At 40.5% G+C, this 14,121-nt stretch overlaps 1 protein-coding gene across 1 annotated transcript in view; it reads right to left on the bottom strand.

Annotated features, from left to right (window-relative positions):
• The window catches only part of Rat1 (5'-3' exoribonuclease 2 Rat1), a 184,425-nt gene that overhangs the window by 78,344 nt on the left and 91,960 nt on the right, over positions 1 to 14,121 (bottom strand). Inside the window, exon 10 of the mRNA XM_068224996.1 lies at positions 8,828 to 9,046. Coding sequence (XP_068081097.1) covers positions 8,828 to 9,046 — 219 coding nt within the window. The remainder of the gene's footprint in view (positions 1 to 8,827; positions 9,047 to 14,121) is intronic.

Genomic DNA, 14,121 nt, shown 5'->3' with positions numbered 1-14,121 from the left:
GGTGGTGGTGGTGGTGGTGGTGGTGGTGGTGGTGGTGGTGGTGGTGGTGGTGGTGGTGGTGGTGGTGGTGGTGGTGGTGGTGGTGGTGGTGGTGGTGGTGGTGGTGGTGGTGGTGGTGGTGGTGGTGGTGGTGGTTTTAAGAGGAAGTAAAACTTGGCAACCATCCTCTACATAACACTAATCAGAGAGAAACAATAGAAGGGATCCAATACTTCGAAAAATGAAGGTATTGGCCAAAGGAAGACAAGGGCCACGAAGGGTATGCAAATGAAAGACTCCCTAGGCCTCAAGTGCTCTAATACCAATATAAATGGTCCGTTATGGCTCTAATACCGTTACCAAGAGAGGCAAGACAGGATAGATGAAAGTCAGGAACCTGGCACAAGTAAGTGTAAGCAATGCCAGGACTCAGCTAATGGCCCCGTGGTCGCCAACCCAAGCTCTATAATTCAGGGCCACTGGGGACCCATTTAGTCGCCTCTTTTGGCAGGCGGGGGATGCCGTGTATATTATTCTACTGCCCCCACCCACAGGGGGTGGGTTATGAGCACTGAGAATTCTCGTAGTTTCCAGCTGACAGTAGGTGATAGCCGACAGTAGGTAATGGACTACGAGAATTCTCGCTTTTATGCACCTTGTATTTTCTTGACTATTCATGAAATTGTGGGCGAGATTATGAGTTCCAAATGGTGTAGCCTTGGAATATAAATTATTGCTGCATCTTTCCTCCTATAAACCTTCATGTATTTAACAAAATAATGTTGGATATTTACAGCTATTCCCTGGAGTATCCGTGTTGATGTCAACATGGCACAGCGTATTCGGTTGTGGACGGCTACCAATAATTGTGATTAATTACGTACAGACCGGTTATAATAGGTACCGAGTGACAGTAAATTAGATATTTCTAATGATTAATGGCTAACGCTAAATGGAGAGTAACCGTAAAGAGAAATCCTTGCATACTTGAAAGCAATGATTATACAAATGGTACAAATACAGCATTCATGCTACACTGCTTAGAAAGACTTGAATGGAGCCTCAAACAGTATTAACTTGAAATTATCACAACGTACAGACTACGAAGAAACCCAATGAGTACATATTCCAAGTTTGAGGTCGATATTTTGAATACATTTCGAGTTACAGTGTTTTGAGTGCAGCAGTGTAATTTCTTTATTGGAGGCTTGAACCATCCGGTCTGCATGGGGTTGCAGCCTCCGTTCAGCGCCCGTTGTCAATGTGTTAAACAACCACTGCAATCCTTGCATTTCAGCAGCCTTGATCATGTCAGCACTTACCTCATCTATGCCTGCTGCCTTGCCTTTACTCATGTTATTTAGGGCATTTTTCACCATCATCCATGTTATAGGAGGCTCCACCTTCTGAATATTTTCTTTCAACATGATCTTCTGTTGTTTGACATTTAAATTTTCACCATTATTTTCAAAATACTGCCCCATCTCTCATTTCTTTGTCATTCCTGCTGGATCATTTCTTCTTTCTCCAGAGCCTTTATTCCTTCATAGTTGTTTTCCTTGTTTCTCACCAGTTGATATAATAGTTTCTTGTTATTCTTGCTGTCTTCTAATTTATGTGCAAATGCAATCCGGGTTTTCTATTTCTCATTAGAAATGACTGTTTTCACTTTAAGCTTCAGGTCTCGGTACAACTGATTCTGCTACTTGTTTTGTCAACAATATTGACTGCACTGTCCACCACGATTTTCTTACATCCAAGCCATTCTTCTTAAGCTATTCCCACTTCACATTTGGGTGGATTGTCTCTAATTTTCATCTGGTATTCCGACCTCTTAGCTGGTTCTTTAATTTCCCAAACTTTTATCTTGGGTTTATACCTGGTATTTATAATTTTTACACATTCCCTAACGTGGTTACTAGCAATCTGTGGTCACTACCTAAACTTTCTCCTGTTGGGCTGAATGGCTCAGACGGTTGAGGCGCTGGCCTTCTGGTTCGAACTTGGCAAGTTTGATTCTGGCTCAGTCTGGTGGTATTTAAAGGTGCTCAAATACGTCAGCCTTGTGTCTGTAGATTTACTGGCACGCAAAAGAACTCCTGCAGGACTAAATTTTCTGGCACCCCAGCATCTCCGAAAAGTGAAAAAGTACTTAGTGTGACTTAAAGCCAATAACATCATTAAACTTTCTCCTGGCAGCACTTTCACATCTCTAACAAATGTTGCAGCCTCTTTCTCTGCAAAGACATAGTCACTAAGAGATTTCTGCCCTCCATTCTAGCTGTACCTTGTGATCTTATGGCTCAGTTGCTTTTTGAACCCCATGTTCTTGAGTATTAGGTTGATTCCTATGCAGAAGTTAAGGAGACATTCCCCTTGTGGATTCTATTTCCATATCCAAGAGGACTGATCACTGCCATCTTTTCTCCATATTGTTCCTTAATGCAAAAATTTGATCAAAAGTTGATCTACCTCTTCTACATCCACACTGCTCTTTCTCCATTTCCTTTTCTACTTTCATCCTAAATCTTCCCTCTAATATCCTATCAAAAGATATTTGCTACATATGAAATAAGGGTGATTCCCATATAGTTGCTAAATTCTTTCTTATCACCCTTTTTGAATACTGGGATTATCAGACCCTTTCTCCAATCTTCTGGTTCTTTTTTTTATCCCATATCACTCGAAATTATCTATATATCCAATGTAAGCCTACTGGTCCAGCCACTTTTAAGATCTCTGTAGCCAACTCATCCTCACTGGATGCTTTGCAACTTTTCATTTTCATCTTCTTCATAGTTCAATTTATTTCCAAATATAGTATATAAAATTAACCTTATGCTCACAAAGTCAAATGCAGCCAATGACCTCAATTTTACACTGGAGAAACCAGTTGAAATTTTGAAGAAAAAAAAAAAAAAAAAACCCACACAAAAAACATCAAAGCAATCAAACATAACACCACAAAACAATTACTTTTTAAAATAAGACGTTATAATACAAGTGGGAGCCTCCGTGGCTCAGACGGCAGCGCATCGGTCTCTCGCCGCTGGAAACCGTGGTTCAAATCCCGGTCACTCTATGTGAGATTTGTGCTGGACAAAGCGGTGGCAGGACAGGTTTTTCTCCGGGTACTCCAGTTTTCCCTGTCATATTTCATTCCAGCAACACTCTCCATTCTCATTTCATTACATTTATCAGTCATTAATAAATCACTTTGGGAGTGGCGACCCCATCGTACTAATAGCCTATATATGATTCATTAATTCATTCATTCCCTGACCTGGTCAATGACTGGAGCACAGGATGTAGGTTTTCATTTTTCAACAGAAGTGGAAATGGTACGTTCATTCATCACCAGATGGCTTCTCTGACGTGCCACAGCGCTAGCGTTCGAAGCGGAAGTTGACCGAACCATCAGAATCGGTCTAAGGGCTCACATAAAATGTGTATGTAACATATGACATTGACAGGTGTATGACATAGACACAAGCCTGGAATGAAATACAGTAGAAGTCCGTTATAGCAAGAATTCTCAACGTCGAAAAATTTACTCGCTATAGCGGATTGTCGCTATATCCGATTTTGTATAAAAGTCGGAAAACCGCCCGGGCATACAAAAATCGGTATGAAACGGCAATCATTTTGTTCAAAACTTGCGTTACCGCAGATGATATCCACACTACGGCTTACTTGTTTATTTTTCGAAATCTGATACTACGTGAAAGTGTATGTTTAATGACATTCTGAAAAAAATATAGTACTGTATTTCTCCGAATCCAAGATGAACCCCACTTTTTCCTTCAAAAAATTAAAATCAGGCTCAAAAAGTACTATTAAAATCATATGAATGCCTTTGTTGTACAGTAGGCCTTCGCATTTTTACACTATTTTTAGACGCCGAACATTGACGTTCGTCATGCCGGTTTTTTTTTTTGCGGCTGCACAATTACTCTTTATTTCCTCGTGTTTAAGGGCCATTAAATTAAAATTGCCATCATAATACCGAAGATAACCCATTGAAAATTTGCCGGCTTTACCTATTCCATGCGTCTCTACATTACGACGATCCATCAGGAAATGATTCTTGCTGTCTATAAAACTGTTACTTTTACTCAGCGTCAGATATAACCGGCTACCGCTACACGCATGTCTCGCTTGCCGGGTTCGGCCAAATTCATCGGCTAGCGATGTATAGGCCTAATCGCGGACGTTGAAAGCCATTCCGCCCTTGCGTTTTTCGTGCATATACCTCATTATTTCATCTTCGACTTCTTTAAAGCGTCCTTGTTGTGGACCACTCAATGCATGTTTTGTACAGTACACATTTTTTTTAGCACTTTGTCTTCACGCTAACGCCAAATATTTGGCTTTAGTTAGGCCTATGCCATATTTTCTTGCGGCTGCACAATTATTCTACATTTCGGAGTGTTTAATAACCATTAACTTAAAATTGGCATAATAACATCGACTAGAACCCATTGAAAATTTGCCGGCAATACCTTTTCCACGTATCTTTACAATACGACTATCCATCACGAAAATATTCCTGCTGTCTATAACTCGCGTTATAACTCTCCCACAGAGTAGCCATGGCCTTTCTAAGAATTCGAAGGCTCGCATGTTTTGATGTCATTCTGCAGATTTGAGAAACACTTCTGTAGAGGCTAATAGAACGCCATACTCTCTTCACTATTTCCTGAGATCCAGTGACGTTACACACAGGCACTGACAACGGGTTGTCACGGCTAGCGATGTAGGCTAGAGTAAAGAGGCGGTCGTTTATTGTCAACGAGCTTTGTGCGCGTGTGAAAAGAAGTAGCTTGGTTACCGCGGTAGTTGCCAGTGGTATCCATTAACTTACTGTTAGGCCGCGAATGCAAGACAACCCTTGAGTTTTCGCAAGAGATTCTGACAAAAGAAGTCTTTGATACGGAGAAATACGGTATCAGTCCAGAGGGTTCTGTGTCAAACACTTCAGTTCTCTTCTTCAAACGGCGTCACCTAACCTAACCGTATATGTAACATGAAAACATATTTCAAACGCATGTAGAAAAATGATAACCTCCTCGCGAAAAATTTACATTTAAATAGCCTTTCCGAAATTTAACTAGACGCGAGAAGATATGAAATATGCTCTGAAATCAGTGATGTACTCTGCCATATCTTGAGGTGTATCACATTCTTACTTAATTTTCATAATATAACATTAATTTTTTTTTTGCTAGTTGTTTTACGTAGCACCGACACAAATAGGTCTTATGGCGACGATGGGAAGGAAAGGGCTAGGAGTGGGAAGGAAGCGGCCGTGGCCTTACTTAAGGTACAGCCCCAGCATTTGCCTGGTGTGAAAATGGGAAACCACGGAAAACCATTTTCAGGGCTGCCGACGGTGGGGTTCGAACGACATTAAAATTAAGATATCATTTAATTCAGTATTTTTAACGAGTTAACAACTGCTATTGGCCACGATATTTACGCATTTATTACGAAAAAATTTATCCTCTTTCATTTCGAATTTTCTTTAGAGAACAGCAGTCGACGGGTATTACTAATCAACTCCAACATCACCTTCGAATGTCGACGAGAGAGCTCGCAAACGCACAAAGTGAGAAAACTATACCGTACGGTACCGAAGAAGATCGATCGTATTTTGTTGCAAACGTTTGTTTTCTTATTCAAAGAGCGTCACCTATCATAATTTAACCGTACTATACGTGTGATGAAAACACACTTCAAGCGCCAGTAGAGAAATGACAACCTTCTCGCTATATATTTTCATATTAGCCTTTCCGAAATTTTACCACACGCGAGAAAATATAAACTAACCTCCGAAATAATTAAGCACTATGCCATATCTCAAGGTGTATCCCATTCTTACTTAATTGCAGTATCTAGCCTCAAAATTAAGAGCGGTCGTTTAGTCCACCTTAATTTTTAACGAGTTAACCGTTTAAGTACGCATTTATCACGAAAATATGTTTCTGTTTCATTTCGAATTTTCTTTAGAGAACAGCAGTCGATGGGTATTACTAATCGACTCCAACATCGCCTACGAATGTCGACGAGAGAACTCGCAGTACACATGGCGAGGAAACGATGCCGAAGGTAATCAATCGCATGCAATATATTCGCTGGGATGTATATAAATATCGGTAACGGAAAAAAACCGCGCGCGCTTAATCGCTCGTAATTACGGATGCGTCAGTGATAGGACTCTCGCTGTTACCGAAGGACGATACACAGTTTAATATAGGAATTTTGAAGGGACAGAAAAAAATCGTCGCTATATCGGAGTTCTCGTTATATGCCGTACTCGCTATAGCGGACTTCTACTGTATCTGGCGATGAGGAACGTACAAATTTCGAAAGCACAGAGACGAAATAACAGTAGTGAAGGAACAGGGAAGGGAACTACCTATGCAAATCCTTAATGGCTGGCAACCAAGTATTATTTAATTGATAGCCAGTGTCCCTGTTGAAATTGTTAGGAATTCTACGTATTTCCACATATTCCTGTATAATCCTGGACCTGTAGTGTATAGCGTGGGTAAGAGCTCGAGCATCTTGGAACATGACATCATGACCTGACGATAGACCATCCACAAACTACCTACGGATGAGGCTGAGGAGTTAAGACAGAAATGTGTGAGACTCATAAGGTCCACTGTTGTACCCGCACCCAATTTAACAAGAGGCAAAGGGAGAGCTCTGAAGGAACTTAGAGATGATTCCGAAGTGACCATTCTCTCAGCTGATAAGGGTAATGCGACAGCGGTTATTGACACTGACGAGTATAAGAATGAGATCTCGGCTATATTGTCAGAGCCTGTTTACAGACTGAGCTCACATGACACCACTACTCGTGTGTCCAACGCCACCGTAAAGCTCTTAAGGCAATCTTCAGTTCCAAAAGAGGAGGCCAAACATCTGTCCCCGAGGGATGCAGTGCCACCCAGATTATATGGACTGCCTAAGATCCATAAAAAAGATGTTCCCCTCAGACCTATTGTTAGTGTGATAGGTTCTCCTACGTATGTTCCGGCTAAATACCTAAGCAAATTGCTTCAGCTACACATAGGACGTACTGAATCATACGTCAGAAACACTCAGTATTTCGTCAACAAGCTGTCAACCATAACCCTTCAACCTCGTGCCCTTTTGGTGAGTTTCGATGTGGAGTCCTTGTTCACTAAAGTGCCGATTGACTCGGTCATGTCTCTCATTGAACACCTGTTCCCTGAGGACATTTACCACTGCATGACTTCCAGCTATTTCTTGTGGGGTGGGAATTTTTATGAACAGACGGACCGAGTGGCTGTGGGGAAAGTCCACTTTTGCCCATAGTAGCTAATTTCTTTATGGAGCATTTTGACGAGAACGCTATTGCTTCGGCAGGAGGTATATTGATGATGCATTTGTGATCTAGACAGAAGGTCCTGAGAAACTTCAAGAAACTTCATCTACTTCTAAACTACCTAAATCAACAAGATCCTACAAATAAATTCACTATGGAGATGGAGACAGACGGATGCCTTCCTTTCTTGGATATTCTAGTAAGAAAGAAACCGTATGGCTCATTAGGACATACCATCTATCGTAAGCCTACCCACACAAATCGCTATCTTCATGCAGATTCTCACCACCGTCCAGCACAAAAACAAGGCATTCTCACAACACTCACCAGAGGGCGAGACGAATTTGTGAGCCATCACATATCCAGGTGGAGATAGACACGCTCAAAGTCGCGTTCAAGGGTAATGGTTACAGCGATTTGCAGATTCATAGAGCCCTGTATCCCAGAGAAACGACCAAGCAAAGCCCACAGAAGGAAGAAGTGAAGGGAATTGCCTACTTACCTTATATTCACAACACCACAGAGATCGAATTGTCAAGGTCCTCCGCAAACACGATTTTTATATTGTGTTTGCGGAGGACCTTGACACCTTGGCACTGCCACTAAAATTGTTCACAGTCTGAGGAAAACCAAGGACAAATTGTCCCCACTTTTACATCCTGGGGCATACGAAATTCTCTGTACTTGCGGTAAGATATACATCGGCCAAACATGCCGTTCCATTGGTACCCATATCAAGGAACATGAACGTAATGTTCCTCTCAACCAATCAGACAAATCGGCAATAGCTGAGCACACACTATCGTCGGGTCATGATGTCATGTTCCAAGATGCTCGGGCTCTTACCCACACTAGATACTACAGATCCGGGATTATACGGGAAGCTGTGGAAATATGTATAAATCCTAACAATTTCAACAGGGACACTGGCTATCAATTAAGTAATAGCTGGTGGCCAACCATTAAGGATTTACGTAGGTAGAGTCCCCTTCCCTGTCCCTTCACTATTGTTATTTCGTCTCGATGTTTTCCACATTTGTACGTTCCTCATCGCCAGATATTTCATTCCAGGCTTGTGTCTATGTCATACACCTGTCAATATCATACATTATGTACACATTATATGTGAGCCCTTAGACTGATTCTGATGGTTTGGTCAACTTCCGCTTCAAACGCTAGCGCTGTGCCACATCAGAGAAGCCATCTGGTGTCGAATGAACGTACCATTTCCACTTCTATTATAACGTCTGATTTCAAAAAAGTCATTGTTTAAGAAGTCTTTCTCGTGGACAGTTGAGATTTTCTTCTGATGAAGCAGAGCGCAGTTCACTGCAAAACGTAAAGAAATTCAACTTATTTTCTTGACATGGCATAAGCCTAAAAGTCTATACAGCATCATGTCTATAAGTACGGGCCGTGAAAGCATCGATGGCAACCTTAAAGATATTTAGTGAAATAAAAATTTCAGGAATACTAAAAGTTATAACTTACCTGATAATAATATCTCAGCACCCAGCATAACCCTCGCACATACTCATGACCTAACTTAGTTCGGAATGCTAGGTTGGTTGGTTCAACATCAAATTTAGATTCATAATATCGGTCTTTAAAACCATCCTCCCACAGCCGCACTTCATCAGGTGTTTCCTCTTCTTCTTCATCACTGCCATCCATATCATCTGCCTTCCTCTTCTGGCCACGATTATCACCCTTTAAGATAAAAAAATTTATGAAAAAATAGAGCAGCAATGCATTTAAAAAAAATGAAAAGCAATTCAAATACTCGTACTCCAAAACCACGTAATGATACCGTATATCTCTAAACTGATCAGTAATTTATGGTACAACAAAGACTGGCACCTTATTGTCTTGTCATGAATAGAATCACTGACCTTAATCCCAAACAGTGGCATAGTGGGTGTACGAGTTACTGTAACTACAAGCTGAAATGCTTGCTGCCTTACAATAATGGCTGAGGCCTCCGTCTACTTTTTGGCAAACTAACATCTACAGTAATATATATAAAATAAGAGATATGTCTGTACGCTGATCAAAATTAAAGAAGAATGGTATTTTTGCATCGGTAATAACCATAATAAGAAGAAAATGCAATTTTTTTCTATCATCTCCTTCCGTCTGTATGTATGTACATGCAATTACAAGAATATGGCAGAACAGAATTGAATGAAAATCAATATGTAAAGTCGGGGAATAAGGCACTACACTTTAAGCTATAAATAATTTTATTCATGCTGAGTGAAATGGCAGTTTAGGGGAAAGTCTAAAATTTAATTCTCAAATATCTATGTTATTAGTGGTCCTATTGATACATACTATGGGCCGATGACCTAGATGTTAGGTCCCTTCAAACAACAAGCAAGCAATACATACTATAGAATAAAAGTTATATAGAATACAATTTCCTATCATTTATGTCTTATACAGTTTTACTGGACTGGCTTCAAAAATCTGAGTTATTCATAATTTTAGACAACATCTCTAACTTTTCAGGGGAGTGCTGGGGTTTCTTCACCTTGTTTTCGTTCTGGGCATTGGTAGAAGGACTGGAAGACTTTCCAGCCCTGGTGAGAGATATCTGCCCACCCTGGTAGGGGGGAACTTGCCAGCTGAACATGCCTGGGACAAGCATATCCTGGATGGCAATGGCAAAGATGCATTAAATGGTTTCCCAGACGGTGCAACAGATAGGTATCTATTTATTTAAAGATAAAAATTTCATTGTTCCGTATTGAAATTATTAATGTTAAAAATTAAATAACTGGAAAGGAGGTTCAACCTATTCAATACTCAAAGGAAAGAAACGTAGCAATCACATTTCTATTTAAATGGGACCGGTTTCGACCTTAGTCTAGGTCATCATCAGCCATAAAAACATATGAGCACCCGTACTCCAGATAAGTTCTTGGTAAGAAATTTGGGGGTAAGATTGTAGGATATGCATTGTTTCAGGAAGTCGATGTCTTTTCCTAATTTAGCGATCTTGATCTTAAGGCCCATGTAAGAGAAGGCTTTTTGTTTAGCTTGGTTAGCTTGTGCATTTAAAGATAAAAATTTCATTGTTCCGTATTGAAATTATTGTACTGGAAAGGAGGTTCAACCTATTCAATACTCAAAGGAAAGAAACGTAGCAATCACATTTCTATTTAAATGGGACCGGTTTCGACCTTAGTCTAGGTCATCATCAGCCATAAAAACATATGAGCACCCGTACTCCAGATAATTTCAATACGGAACAATGAAATTTTTATCTTTAAATGCACAAGCTAACCAAGCTAAACAAAAAGCCTTCTCTTACATGGGCCTTAAGATCAAGATCGCTAAATTAGGAAAAGACATCGACTTCCTGAAACAATGCATATCCTACAATCTTACCCCCAAATTTCTTACCAAGAACTTATCTGGAGTACGGGTGCTCATATGTTTTTATGGCTGATGATGACCTAGACTAAGGTCGAAACCGGTCCCATTTAAATAGAAATGTGATTGCTACGTTTCTTTCCTTTGAGTATTGAATAGGTTGAACCTCCTTTCCAGTTATTTAATTTTTAACAGATAGGTATCTCACGCTATCTTGTTAATTCCAAATAGAACGAGAGTGGAGAGCGAAGAGTCTGCACCCCCCACCTTTCTGGGAGCTTGGGCGGCGCATGAATGAACCGAGTCTTTTGATCAACTCCCAGCTAGGAGTGGGAGCAGAAGAGCTAGTTGAACTAAATGAGCTCTAATATTAACTACATAGCTGATGCTAGTTGTCGATCATTAGACTGATCCAAGATTTCTTTGTAGCAAGACCATCAATACATCGTTTGTAATCACTACTGGATTGTTATAACACTAGTCATGTTCAAGTTCACATTCGAGATGGTCCTTTGTCTAACACGTTTGATTATTTAAATATAAATTGTTCCTTGCATAAAAGAGGATTCCTAGATTTTTGTTATAAAATTGTAAAATAAAAGTGCATCAACCTTTGCCAACCAAGATTCAATATATTTTGCCATATCCAATGCTTTTTGTTGAATCATATCATGAATTATTTTGTAAGGCAAAATCATCAATTCTCAACTTGGTTCTATTCTGGAGCACTTCAGTATTGCACTCAAAACATATGAAGACCCCACAGGAAGAATGTGTTCAGTCCGTTTTTTGTGAAAATTGTTTTATAGCACATTCCTGTAGACCATTCCAAGTACTCCAAACCTGTGTAGTTTATACGCAAAGAGTGGACTTGGTCACTTGCCTACATGCAAAGAACGTGTTCAGTCCTGCCTTATGCCTGCTGTTCCAGGCAGCCTTACAGCCTTGCCATTAGTTGGCCAGTGGCTGTTGATTAGTGAGTGTTGCTAGTGAGTAGTAAGGTTTTATGTTTTTGTGGGTTGAGTTTCCTATAACAGTGTTATACTAGTAAGGTATGTTCCAGCTTTCATCAGCAAAAACTCGCTCCATCACGAACATCAAGTGGGAAAACTCGGTCTCTAATGTTGAAGTTTTTGAGAAAGCATGTGCTAAGAGTGTACAAGCATTGGTCGCTGGCCATCGCCTCAGATGGCCAGGACACGTGTGCCATATGAATGACACCAAACTACCATGCCAGATCCCCTGTGGTGAACTTAGCTCCGGTTCAAGACCATGGCGTGCCCCCCTGAGACGTTTCAAAGACCAACTGAAACAAACCTTAAAGATGGCAGAAATAAACCCACCACAAATCTGGGAAACACTTGCCAAGGACGATTTACTTTGGTGGCAAAGTGTCTGTACCTCAGTTCAACACTTCGAATAAGAACACCGCAGACATGAAGATACTATGTGACAGGAAAGCAAACTTCACCAAACCCAGCCAAGATCTCCCCCGTCCCTGAGCTGCGCGAAGTGTGGACATATGTTCTACACAAAAATTGGCCTGTACAGTCAACGGAAGTTTAAACACAAACTGCTATGAATTGACGTGAGCTATTAGCCAGGAGATCTGTGAACTCAGAAACGAGTAACTGCCGCCGCTGACAACTAAGCTATGTAGAGTGATAATGTTGAAACAATCAGTGGTGGTGAGAAGGAGAGGCAAGCTTCTGGTAAAAAAAACATAAGGAAAAAAAGAACAGCTTTGGTAGACTGACTGATGTCATGAACCAGATCTGGACTGCAACTACTCAATGTTTGGCTATTTCAAAATTGTTCATCCTGAGGAAAGGAGTCAGATAGTAAAAGATTTTAATTTATTAGGAAATTGGGATGATCAATCAGCACATCTATAGAGCATTCCAACCTTAAATTGCAGTACAGCAGTAATGGGATAATTCCATCTCTTTCCTTCTCCCATGTTTTGCGGGTAACGCTGTCCTACTCTAATGCAGCGGGTTTGCCAAATATCCGTAAATCAGAATGTTATGTGTTAAAATGGGTGAATATCGTGTTATGTACAGAATTTCAAGGCGCATTTGATGCCATTAACAAAAAAAGTGTAAAAAAATAATTTAGTGTGAAAATGGTAATATAATAAAGTTTCGCCAAAAGAAAAATCTTCATTGCATAGAACTTATCATGTCATCACTCCTATTTTACATTCATTATTTCACTGCTGGTAAAGCAACATTTCAGCTCGTTGTAGATAAGTTTAGTTTTAAATTTAAATGAAAACAAAATGCAGTATATGCATTTTCAGTCATGTTCAGGGAATTTTATGTGCAGGCACGAAAAATTCAGTCGCTGGCCAGCGTCTTTCCTACTGAATTTGCATGGGAGGTCAAAGTGAGGCAAATGGTCTTCACATATGGTAGTTAATTTTAAAACAATCCCGAAGTTCTTATCTTGATTAGTTCTTAATTTGTGACAGGAAGAATATCTTCCTGAATTTTGGTTTCGCGCGTGACTCGGCTGGCTGTCTGGCTGGCTGAAGTACCGGTGGTGATCTCCCAAACATGCGCTTTTAGCATTTCCAGACAGTCGCATGCAGTGTAGTGCTCATTTCTTCAGTAGTATGTATAACAGTGATTAAATACATATCAGTGACATATGTACAATTCTTGAGGAAAAGTGTATTTCGTTTGTGTTGTTTGTGTTGTTCGTGAGTTCGTGCTTGTGCTCATGCGTGGGGATCTAATTTCGAAGAAAATGTGCAGAATGATCATGGCATGGTTAAAGCAAAGCAAACGGTCTTCGGATATGGAAGTTATTTTTAAATCATACCTCAAGACCTTATCCCATTATCTCTTAATTTATGACAGGGAGAACGTCCCGTGTGTTTATTTAATCAGTATCATAAGATTGATTAAATAAAGATCAGTGATATATATATATATTATTTAATGGTGTGTGGCCTCCGAAGAGGCCGAGTGCAGGTCTTTCGAGTTGACGCCGCATAGGTGACTTGCGTGTCTGTAAGAATGGGGCCCTACCTGTGATGAATTCTAATGCTGAAGACGGCACACACACCCAGCCCCGAGCCATTGGAATTAACCAAATAAGGTTAAAATCCCCGAGCCGGCCGGGAATCGAACCCGGGGCCCTCTGGACCAAAGGCCAGCACGCTAACCATTTAGCGATGGAGCCAGGCAATGTCAGAGATAAATGTACAGTTCTTGAGGACAAGTGGATTATGTTTGTTGTGTTTGTGTAGTCTGTGTAATTGTCAGTTCGTGCTCGTGCAGGGGGTTCTTAGTTCGAAGAAAAAGTGCAGAAGGATGTACAATGGATCGTCAAATTAAAAAGAAACGTTCCGTAGGTAAACTCAGGGGAAATGAACGCAATATTATAATGAGTGTCCTGGA

Source organism: Anabrus simplex, chromosome 1, assembly GCF_040414725.1.
Source record: "Anabrus simplex isolate iqAnaSimp1 chromosome 1, ASM4041472v1, whole genome shotgun sequence".
Taxonomy (NCBI): domain Eukaryota; kingdom Metazoa; phylum Arthropoda; class Insecta; order Orthoptera; family Tettigoniidae; genus Anabrus; species Anabrus simplex.
Note: the sequence above shows the minus strand (reverse complement) of the source record. Positions and strands in the feature narration are given on the sequence as shown.